This window comes from Gobius niger (genome assembly GCF_951799975.1).
Source record: "Gobius niger genome assembly, chromosome: 1".
Classification (NCBI taxonomy): domain Eukaryota; kingdom Metazoa; phylum Chordata; class Actinopteri; order Gobiiformes; family Gobiidae; genus Gobius; species Gobius niger.
In genome coordinates, this window is record NC_136852.1 from 4,250,792 (window position 1) to 4,263,207 (window position 12,416).

At 43.6% G+C, this 12,416-nt stretch overlaps 1 protein-coding gene across 1 annotated transcript in view; it reads left to right on the forward strand.

The window, feature by feature from the left end:
- The window catches only part of LOC306966731 (neurobeachin-like), a 684,825-nt gene that overhangs the window by 363,136 nt on the left and 309,273 nt on the right, over positions 1-12,416 (forward strand). Inside the window, exon 35 of the mRNA XM_079561544.1 lies at positions 4,568-4,676. Coding sequence (XP_079417670.1) covers positions 4,568-4,676 — 109 coding nt within the window. The remainder of the gene's footprint in view (positions 1-4,567; positions 4,677-12,416) is intronic.

A 12,416-nucleotide genomic window follows, 5' to 3' on the forward strand; every position in this document is an offset into this window, starting at 1 on the left:
CAAGTCCGGCCCTAAAGCATAGAAGCTCTGGCCTTCAAGATGATTTTGAGAAATAACTTAAAACAAATTAGAGATCAAAGGCCAGTCTCTTAACCCCCACCTGAACTGAGCACATTTTCCCCAAATCTAAAAGCTTCTTGAAAAAAGTGTCAATATCGCAACGAAACGAGGATGAAAATGCAACCAAAAAAAGAAAAGAAAAAGAAAGCAATGAAAAAAGTGACAAAAAATGTCAAAATGCAAGAAATAAGTGACAAAATAAACAATGAGAAGGCAACAAAAACACAACAAAAACATGGAATAAAGCAGCAGCAACCCCACAAAGAAGTTGCAATCAATGTTGTGGGTCTTAGCTTAGGCTATAAGCTCCAGAAGCTTTCTGAATTAGTTAAAGCCAAACTGGAGACTGCTTGGTTAAGGCGGGGGGCAGTACTCAAAAATGTGAAACATACTGTCAATTCCTTTACAGCAACTTAAGTCATATATGACGTACAACTGGCATTTGTTGAAAGTGATGTTTTACTTCGGGCGACAATTGACAAATGGGGGGTTCGGCCCTCTGTCTTTTGACAATGAAGAAAATCGGCCCTCCATGAAGCAAACTTGCCTCCCCCTGCTTTAGGGCTTTAAGAAAAACAAGATTTGTGTCCATTTGCACCTAAAATATTAGCTTCATTTATTAATTAACATTTCAAACCCTCTCCCAGCGGCTGGAACATTGACGCCTTTTATTTTGTTGGGACAACAGGAAGTGTTTCGTTGCTGTTAGCGGAGCTTTGAGTTCCGAGTTTAGACGGAGCGTTTGTGTTTGTGATCGATCATGAGACTGACCCGAGAGAAGACGAGACGCTCGCGCTGATGGGAGGAGTTATTTTGAGGCGTGGGACTGACCTGCACACGGAGCAGCTGGACGTGCTTTGAAGACGCGATGGTGACTTTATTAAAACCCTGGAGGGTCACACAACATTTGTTTCTTGCCCTGTTTCCAAATATAGTCACAGGAGGTTTAAAAAGTGTCTAAATCTGTGTCAAAGTTACGCTCGGATCAGCTCCTCCGCAGCGTCTCCATCGGCCCGGGTTCCCGTTTGTTTACTTCCTGCACGTGAGTTTTCATTTACACCAGTATGAGACAAATTCCTAACATGGGGAATATTTCTACCGCTATAGTTTCTAATAAAAGCCCCGGCCTGTTTTAGAGACCCGCTTTAATTTTCCTTCGCCAGCCACGAACCCGGCCTCTGTCAGAGACCCGGCCGCTAATGGAATACAGGCCAGTGTTAGAGAATTTACGGTAATATGCCACAAAATATAACTACAAAAAATGCCTTATTCTTATATGAAAACGTGGATTAAAAGAACTCGTCTCCACCTGTTCCTCCTTTAATGTCCGTAATCTGCAGTAAAAGTGATTTATCGCCGCCGTAAACGCCGGAGACTCGTCACGATCCGCCGCCGCTGATGAAAACAAAGCGCGGCCTAACGAAGCGCGTGATCCCGTGTAATCGACCGCCCGCTCCGGAGTGGGCGGGACTCTGCGCGGGGCGGATCTGCCAGCTGATTGGTCAGGCTCGGGAGCACACGGAGGTTCATTAGGAGCGGGCCGGACGCGCTCGGTCGCCCCGGTGACGGTTCGGGCAGATCTCGGAGACGCTCGGCCGCTCTCGCACACAAAGGGGAGGAGCGGGCCTTTGTTATCGGGACTCGTGTCCGATTCTGCTCCATCGATTTCCACCGCAGAGTTACACTGTGTTATATGAATACATTTACTTTGATCCAGTGAAATCAATGTTCTTCACTGTCTGATTGTTTAGTTCATTCTGGATTGTCCTGGATGGATGTAGAGCACAGGATCTCATATAAATGTAACTATTCATGTTCTATTTTCAGAGCCGTTCATTCCAAAACAGACACTGACCTTTGATACATATGAATAAAAGCTGTTTGGTCTGAACTGTGGTCAAGGGGAAACAAGATCTATAGGGAGAAAATGAATTGGCACAATGAGAGTATGAGAATAACAATACTTCACATTTACTTAACAATAATAACAATCATTTACAAGAGGATTTTCTACATTATCAATCAAAACAAATACACTTTTGTTTATACATGTCTAATAAGCCGAATGCCCATCTCGACTGTGCATGTGTGGGTCAATCAGGCTCCTCATTTTGACACAAACAAACCCTCCGCCATTGAGGCTGAAACGACTAATCGATTATTGAAATAGTCGACAACTATTTTAGTAATCGATTAATCGTTTTCTGGTTCACACAGAATAAATGGAGCAAAAATTACATACAAAATGTAGTATTTTTGATGAAAACCTACTATGTTTAGGGTCTGTAGTGTTGTGTACATTGTAAATTTCATTAATAGAGCCGCCAAAAAACATTTCCCTTTAGTTTACTCCATCAACACATCCTCAAACAGCGCCACTTAACCCCTTAACTCCCACCTGAACTGAGCACATTTTCTCCAGTTTGGCTTTACCCCAGTCCAACAGCTTCTGGAAAAAAGCTGTGAAAATAGCAACAAAACTGAGTCGAAAACAATGATGGAAATGTGACAAAAAAGTGAGAAAACATTGACAAAAAAGTGACGAAAAATTGATGAAAAGGTGGCAAAAATGTCACAGGAAATTGACAAGAAATTGACAAGAAATTGACGAAAACTTGACGAAAAAATGTCAAAATGTGACAAAAATGTGAAATAGCAAAAATATGAGCAAAATTTGACAAAAAATGACCAAAATGTAACAAAAAAATGACAAAAATTTGATAAAAAATGGTTGAAATAAATAAATACAATTTTCCTACACCATTCACAGCCAAGCGATTAATCGATTAATCGATTAATCGTAAAAATAATCAATAGATTAATCGATTACAAAAGAATCGTTAGTTGCAGCCCTAGTGAACACCGAAGTGTATTGAGCCATAACCGTGAATTATATTGACTATTGTTATTGTTATTATTATATGTTGTTATATATTGTACATCAGGGGTAGGCAACGTCAGGCCCGGGGGCCAAATCTGGCCCTACACACAGAATCTCTGGCCCCCAAGAGGATTTTGAGAAATATTTTCACGCAAATATGAGATCAAATTCTAAAAATGCGAGAAACAGTGTCAGTATTTAAAAACGTTCCTGGCAGAGCACCCCACTTACTCATATATAATGTAAAACATGATCCTCAACGTGTGAGTCGGGACCAGAAAGTGGATTGCAAAACTATTATCTGTGGGTCGCGAGTCTATAGGAAATGTTCTGCATTTTCCATTGTCATCTGCATGGAATCAGTTCAAATGAATGTTATTGGGCTGTTTTTTTTTTTTAGACGATTTATGACAATTTACAGTTTTATTTGGGTTGCAGCTTGTCACCCTTGGGTAATGGTGGGTCCCAAAGCCATGACTTGAGAACCACTAATGTAAAACATTGGCATTTGCAGAAAAAAAGATAAAATAGTGAGGTTTGGCCCTTGGTGTTTTGGCTATTATTAAAGCAGTACTAAGTAACTCTTCCCCCTAGAGGCCACAAGCGCAACTGCAGGTGTAGTAGCAAGCTACGATTTTTTAACTTATTAATTGTCTTGGAGAGTAAATACTACGCTGACAGAAAACGCGAAGAGAGAGAGGGATACTGTGCATCCAATTATACAATGGAAATATTTTTTTTCTCTCAAACTTGGCTGTAAATACTGTTTAAAGTGACGTTAGCCCGCAGTTAGCTTTGCCCGTTAGCCTGTTAGCTTCTTCTTCATGATTCCATTAGTGTGTATTGCTTTCTCCGGACCGGTGGCAGTCAAGTAGCAAACATGTTTTTCTGGTCAGAGACACCAGGGGGAGATGAAAGACCCTCCAATCATCCCATAAACACTTGTATTACCCCCACAGGGAATACGAAAAGGATTTATTAAGGTAAACACGTTACTTAGTACTGCTTTAAAGTCAGCCCTCCACAATGCAAACTTGCCTACCCCTGTTGTACATAATAATGTAATGTATACTATATAATAATAATATAGTAAAAATAGATACAGTGTATATGATAACTATGGGTGTATGTACATAATGTGTAATTATATATAGATATGTATGGGTATAACAATTAATAGCAAATGTTATATGTATATACAGTATGTATACTAGATCTATATTTTAAGCGAATGATACTATTACGACTGTTATTTTTAAGGCTTTATTATGTTTTCTTGCTTTTTCATTTTCAATTTTTTTTTGTTGGTTTTGTTGTTGTAGTTTCTTGTTTGTTTCTTCTTCCTAATCCAAATGGTCTGTTTGATTTCTCACGCTCACTACCCTATTCAGTTTACCTTTACCTCTATCATTATTGACTCTTTGCTATTATTTGTTACTATCATCATTTTTCATGTCCTATGATTTGTTTCTCATGATTCATTTTTGCTTTCATCTTCTTCTTTTTGTTGTCTCTCTCATCCATATCTCACACCTGCTCATCCCACACACCGCACATCCACGCCCTGCAGAACCCAAGACTGATCCGAAGAATCAGATGTGTGGTTTGTGGTTGTGTTTTGTCCAGGCTGCAGTGCCACGCCATGAAGGACCACATCGTGCGCGTGGCCAACGAGGCGGAGTTCATCCTCATCCGACAGCGCGCAGAGGACGTGCACCGACACGCCGAGTTCCAGGTAAAAAGAAGTTTTTCTCTCACTGATCTGGGATTTAAAGTCATGATTTCAGAGGTGCATGGACCTCTTTGGGCATTTCTGTGTTTTTGAAAGGCAAGGCGTGTTTGTTTATGCTGCACAATCCACACAGAAACTCAATGCGCCTTACGAAAGAAGATATGTGAAATTACAATCAACTCACAGCAATTTCTTCTTTAAACATACATTTATTTATCATGAACAAAATAAGACACGTAGGTCATTGATGCAGAGATAGTGTGTTTCCTTCTCACAGAAGCAGGATCCTGATCACAGTTTCTCTTCATCAGATGCTCCTCGAGCTTCATCCTCCCTGCAAAGTTTACTGCGGTGTCTTTGTGCGTAAGAGGCCTGACTGTTTCACTGATGAAGTGCAAAAAAACATGTATTTTCCTCGTCGCGTCTCGATTCAGCAGATCCCAATCCTGCCGTGGGTGCAATCTTGAAGTCAACTTCGCCATAAGTGTCTGAAAAGTTTGTGCACCTGCTTCTAGGTTTAAACATTTAAGTTCTGGATTATTGGTGCTTCTGTTTGTGCAATCAATGCATCTCAATTGCGTAGTGGTGCTACTACAATCTTCTTTTCCTTTCCTTTGTTTTGCACTTCGTATGCATACAATCCATCCATTCATTTTCTTCCACTTTTCGGAGTCGTTGGAGCTGCCAAATCACCTTGCACCTGCCCCTTATGGCTCGGGCCTGTTGGTCTCTCATGAGGGGCTTCTGACCCGCTCTTTGTCTGACCCGTCACTTAGGACCTGTTTGTCCTGGGAGACCCTACCAGGGGCACGAAACCCCCGACAACAGAGCTCCAGGATCATTCGGGTGCTCAAACCCCTCCACCGCGTTAAGGTGGCGGTTCCAGGAGGGGTAGTTTGCATACGTCACATGAAATCTGTCTATACTGACTGTGTCGCATCCATGTGATGCACGGAATCCCCCCGACCACACTCTGTGAAGCAAAGATAGTTCCTTGGAAGACGCAGCCGTGAAAGTCTGCGCTTAATATATTGCATCGGCAACATCATGACTGAGAATGTGACAATACGGGTATGGTATTGAGGCACCTGTATCGTGATTTATAAAGACTACGATTAGACAAACATATTATGTAACGTATAATCACATGCGCTCTCACTACTGCCCTTCAGCAAAATAAAGACCTCCATTCTGTGCACCTTGAAGATGCCTTTTTTTTGGAAATTTGGAATCCAGTATTATGGACACTCTGTCATGATACACTTGAACTCTGTATCGGGAAACATAAGGTGGTTTTCCACATGCAGGCGCGTGTCAACCGAATGGCTTTTTCACCCGCTTTGTCGAGCTTTCCCATAACAAAGGGTTAGGGCCAAACCGGACTGACCAGGTGTAGGTTTTGGGACCGACCTCTGGCTGTGGCCAAAGCGCTGAATGTGGACAGTCCTCACTATTGACACGCAGGACATGCGGATTTCATATTTCACAACATCAAACGGCTGTGCTAAAAGGGGATTCTGCTGATATTAGCATTTAGCCGCTGTTAGCGCAGCTTTAGCTGATGCTAGCATAACATTTGCATGTTGCTTACCTTCATAGTTGTGTTTAGCGGTTTCTTTTCTGTTTCAATACAGCTCGGCTCCTCTGAATGATTCCATAACTCCCACCAGAGGGCAGTATGTCCACATTTGTTCTCATCGCGGCTCAAACATCCTTTAAAGCGGGGGTATTATGCTTTTTTCAATCACATAGCACCAGTCTATATCACACTACAATGATGAAGAAACCTTCTGTTGGTCTGTAAACGCAGTAAATTAGAATAACTGCCTTGTATAAAATGTCTCTCTCAAAATGGCTGTAGTGAATGTCTTGAAATAGGCCTCTGTCTCTTTAAGAACCTCTGACCCTTTCAGACACGCCCCTTCCACACGCTGTCTGTGGCATCAGTGGGGAGGGGGTTCTGCTGAGGGGCAGTGGTCGGTTACTCGGCTGGTGACGAAAGCTCGGAGGCGTCTCCAGGAGGTGGGGGCGTTCCTAGGAGGACTCAGGCAAACCTATCCCTAAAATGGCCGCCATCAGAGTTTTTACAGATTACTCAAAAATACGTGAATGTGCCAAGGCAACACTTCAGGCATGTTTTTGATGAGGGAATGACATAATAACATGATGTAAAGCTTGAAAAAGTCGATTTTGTATAATACCCCCCCTTAATAACGCTCTGTAAGCGTGCTCCTCTGTGGGGGCACTTCCCACAACAAATGCAGGTGTGTGTGTGTGGTGGAAACAGAAGTGTGTGCGGGGTAGAGTCGATACATGCACATAGATCATGACATGCTATGTGGAACGACGGCTATTGTATCATTAAATTGTTGGCAATACCCTTTTTTTTTCACTTAAAAGGACTTTTTCTATCAATTTGCGAACTGCCTTGAACCTCAAATATTCGGGTCCTTCAGAAAGTTTGGACGTCTGTGTACAACATGTGACTGAAACCCCTCCTGCTGTAATCCAGGCGTCTGCAAACACAGTGAGTCAGTGTGTTAATGGAGGCTAAAGTGGGATTAGCACAAAGCAGACGCATTGTGTCCCGGGGTGGCCTTACGGGGATTAACGGCTAATAATGTCTCAGAGGAGTCATTACGGCTCATACAGGGACATTTAGACACTTTACATTCTTTAACTCAGATATTAGACCCAAGCACAATATGTCAGATTGTGCGTCATTCATTTAGATGATTATGGAACATTAATTAAAATATCAAACATCTGAAGAGACGGATTTCTAGGAAGTAAGTCCAACATGGCGGCGCTCCCTCGTCTTTCCCACACTTGTTCATTCACAAATACTGACATGTTTGGTATCCACATTTCCTTATTCCTTATTTCTATATGCAAACAAAATGACATACAACAAAATCATAAAAGAAGGCTAAAATGTGACTAAATTGGGGAAATTGTAGCTCAAAGTGAGGTCCATGAATCTGATGTTGCTCATTTCAGTTGAATCAAAACCTATTTCTGTATTTATTGAATCTTGCCACATGGATGTAATTTTTTGCAAAGTGTGTTTATAAATATATTGTATGACCTTGTTAGTGAATTATTATTGTTATTTATTTTTAAGAAATTGTCTTGCTTTTTGTTTTTTATTCATTGGGTGCTGAAAGAAAACGAGTCATTTGTCTGACATGTTGATCATGCAGTGTTGGGATTTACGGCTCTTCACTGGGAGCCGAGTCTTTGGGATCCGTTCATTTCAAAGAGCCGCTCAAAAGACTGATTCTTTACAGCCAGACACCTCACCATATCTAAGACACGATCATTGAAAGGTACAGTTGCTTATTGATGATTTTTGCCAAACAATGAACTCTGCTTAAAGAAACTCTTCAGAGACAGAAAACCAGTTATTAACCTCCTTTCCTCTCGTTTTTGCTGCCCAGAAGCAAAACATCTCCACAGAAGCAGAACTTCTGGGCAGCGCGGTGGCACAGCGGTTAGCGCTTGTGCTTCACAGCTAGAAGGTCCTGGGTTCGATTCCCACCTGGACGGGGCCTTTCTGAGCGGAGTTTGCATGTTCTCCCCGTGTCTGCGTAGGTTTCCTCGTCAATTTTCCCAACTCATCTGCAGTGTCTCGTCTTAAAGGAACTAGATGCAAGTTAGACATTTTATACTCACTACTGCCACCTCAGGTCATGCATGTAACTGCACCTTCTACATTAAGCCCGTGCATGATGGCACTTCGGACCCGAAGTAACAATGTTTTCAGTGACAGTGCAGGATTTTAGAGGCAGTTGTGGTGAACAGGTCTGGGCTCATTCTACACATTGGAACATGTAGGGGGAGGAAAATACATAATTATAGCATTTGTATACTCCGTATTGTCCCTTTAAGGAAAAAAATACAGACAGATAAAAAAAACTCTACTATAAACCGAGCTGCTCTACATCCATCAAATTTGCTGTAAAATGAACATATCAGTCACAAACTCCTCGTGTGCTGCTAATTAAAGCCCTCCCATCACTCACCTGGACCTCCTCTCTCTCCTTCACCTCCTCCCATCACTCACCCGGACCTCCTCTCTCTCCTTCACCTCCTCCTCCCGTCACTCACCCGGACCTCCTCTCTCTCCTTCACCTCCTCCTCCCGTCACTCACCCGGACCTCCTTTCTCTCCTTCACCTCCTCCTCCCCTCACTCACCCGGACCTCCTCTCTCTCCTTCACCTCCTCCTGCCGTCACTCACCCGGACCTCCTCTCTCTCCTTCACCTCCTCTCTCTCCTTCACCTCCTCCTGTCACTCACCTGGACCTCCTCTCTCTCCTTCACCTCCTCCTCCCCTCACTCACCTTGACCTCCTCTCTCTCCTTCACCTCCTCCTCCCGTCACTCACCCGGACCTCCTCTCTCTCCTTCACCTCCTCCTCCCGTCACTCACCCGGACCTCCTCTCTCTCCTTCACCTCCTCCTCCTGTCACTCACCTGGACCTCCTCTCTCTCCTTCACCTCACTCACCCGGACCTCCTCTCTCTCCTTCACCTCCTCCTCCCGTCACTCACCCGGACCTCCTCTCTCTCCTTCACCTCCTCCTCCCGTCACTCACCCGGACCTCCTCTCTCTCCTTCACCTCCTCCTGCCGTCACTCACCCGGACCTCCTCTCTCTCCTTCACCTCCTCTCTCTCCTTCACCTCCTCCTGTCACTCACCTGGACCTCCTCTCTCTCCTTCACCTCCTCCTTCCCCTCACTCACCCGGACCTCCTCTCTCTCCTTCACCTCCTCCTCCCGTCACTCACCCGGACCTCCTCTCTCTCCTTCACCTCCTCCCGTCGCTCACCAGGACCTCCTCTCTCTCCTTCACCTCCTCCTCCCCTCACTCACCCGGACCTCCTCTCTCTCCTTCACCTCCTCCCGTCACTTACCCGGACCTCCTCTCTCTCCTTCACCTCCTCCTGCCGCTCGTGACGAGTGATGACTTTCTTATCTCCGTGGAGCAGCTGCTGACGTGACTTCTGGAGCATCCTTGACCCGGCACGATAAACGCAGAGAGACGGACAGATGCGCGGCGTGGAGGCGGCGTGGAGGCGTCCTGACAGCGCCGCTCATCACCCACCTGACTGTACTCGCCGCTCGCAGATGCAGCGCGGATACGGCGCCGCAATTACATACACGTCAAGCCCGAGCGCCTCGCGGGTTTGAGCTGCGGCATCGATTTACTTTTACTCCATGTCTTGGTTTTATCGACGTTCTCCAAATATTATCCTCCATTATAGTTTTTATTCACTTTCATTTGTGGGTTTTAGGATGGAACACACTTCAGAAAATACTTCACACATTAGAGCTCAAATACCTTTAAAATACTGATGTTTTCTGAGGAGAAGTGAAGTAGGGATGGGCGATACCACATTTTTAGGAATCGATATGATACCGATACTTTTGGGGTCATTTTTCTCGATACCAATACTGGTCATTTTTATATGGGTGAATGTAATTCAATCAATATACATTTCTAAAACTGGTTATTTTAAATCATTAATAGGTACATTAAAATGATATTACTTTAACTGGTTAATTAAACAATGTTGATGTGAAATTAAATACATAAACAAAGTTTAAAAGTAATACTTTAATGACAAATAGAATCTAACCCAGAATGACATGGCTGGCTTAGTTCAATCCCCTGCTCCTGTGGACTGTTTTGGCTCAGAACAAAGATGTAAATTGTCCTTTTATGTTTAAAATTGCTGCCACGCCTACTTTTTACATATGCAAATTAGTATCGATACTTTGTGCCCAATATCGATACTTAAAAAGTAGCCGTTTGGTGTCGATGTATCGATACTGTGGCATCGATCCGCCCATCCCTAAAGTGAAGCCCAAATCTCCTGTTGGATCATGTATGACGTACGACACTGGGTTTTACTTGGGTCAAGATTGATGATTGAAGTTCAGCCATTGATCTTAAAGAGGGAGTATTATGCTTTTTTCAATCACATAGCACCAGTCTATATCACACTACAATGATGACAAACCTTCTGTTGGTCTGTAAATGCAGTAAATTAGAATAACTGCCTTGTATAAAATGTCTCTCTCAAAATGGCTGTAGTGAAGGTCTTGAAATAGGCCTCTGTCTCTTTAAGAACCTCTGACCCTTTCAGACACGCCCCCTCCACACGCTGTCTGTGGCATCAGTGGGGAGGGGGTTCTGCTGAGGAGCAGTGGTTGGTTACTCGGCTGGTGACGAAAGCTCGGAGGCGTCTCCAGGAGGTGGGGGCGTTCCTAGGAGGCAAACCTATCCCTAAAATGGCCGCCATCAGAGTTTTTACAGATTACTCAAAAATACGTGAATGTGCCAAGGCAACACTTCAGGCATGTTTTTAATGAGGGAATGACATAATAACATGATGTTAAGCTTGAAAAAGTCAATTTTGCATAATACCCCCCTTTAAAGGAAACACATAGTGAGGATCCTTTACATCAGGGGGAGGCAACGTAAGGCCCCCCGGCCAAATCCGGCCCTCCAGCACAAAACCTCTGGCCCTCAAGAGGATTTTGAGAAACATTATTATGCAAATAAGAGCTCAAATTCCTTTTACAGTACTCTAAAAATGCAAGAAATAGTGTTTTAAAAATGCCCAGGGAGAATATCCTACTTGGTCCTACAGTATGTAATGTAAAACACTGTCAGTATCTAAGGCCGATTGGCAGTCGACCCCTGGGCAGCTGTGGCTACAATAGAATCTCACAGCCACCGAGTTTAGAATGAAAAATTATCCTTTCTTCTTCGTCTGTGAAAAGCTATTTGCATTACTGTTTGTTACAATTAATTCATAGTCTTTTTATCTACACAAATTCCTTTTTTATTAAGTTTTAGGCTAAATTAACCCCCCACACTCGTCATCCCACCTGCTCCCCCTTTCCTCCCTCACAGATTGAAAGAGGATAAGACGTTTTTACAATTAAGCAAACGTCAAGCCGAAAGCGCCGTGCGTTTTTGAAGAGATAAATAACATTTGATTTTTCCCCCTCACCAGCGTCACGTGGCAAATGCGAGCTGACAGCTGCAGATTGAGTTACCCGGCCTCATGAAGAATATGGCCGAGTCTGATCTCCGACAGAATTCAAATTTGAAGCAGGAAACTCAATTAACTCGCAGCTACTGTTAGTAAATTAGATTTGGGGGGGTATTAGCGAGCGCCCCCCCCCGCCCTGGGTGGCGCGGCGGTGAAGTCATGTGTGCTCTCCGAAATGACGCTTAGCACCTGGGAGAGAGCGGGGATTCGCCGACGCCGTATTGGATTTATGAATTAGCCTGGCAGTTCATAAAGTCTCTCTCCGGATAAATTGCATTCCTATGAATTCAGCTTCTGTTTGGATCTCGGCATCCATCATTGTTTGCGTTAGAGATGAGCTCTCCGGATTCTGACAACGAGCATTTTTCTTCAAAGTCATAATAATCAGCTTGAAAAGTTAAAGGATTTCAATCAAAGAAGCTTCTGTGTGGGAAACGTAGGGCGTGTCGAGATGCTGAGGTTTGTATGAAAGTAATAGAGTCACAAATAAACTGGTCGACTTAAGGGGACTATACGGAGTTGAAAAAATGTTAAAATTATGTATTTTTCTCACCCTACATGTTCCAGCCATGTCCTAGTGTGTAGAATGAGCTAGGGCAATTAATCGAATTCTAATCCAAGAGAGAATTTAACCCCTTAACTCCCACCTGAACCGAGCACGTTTTCTCCAGTTTGG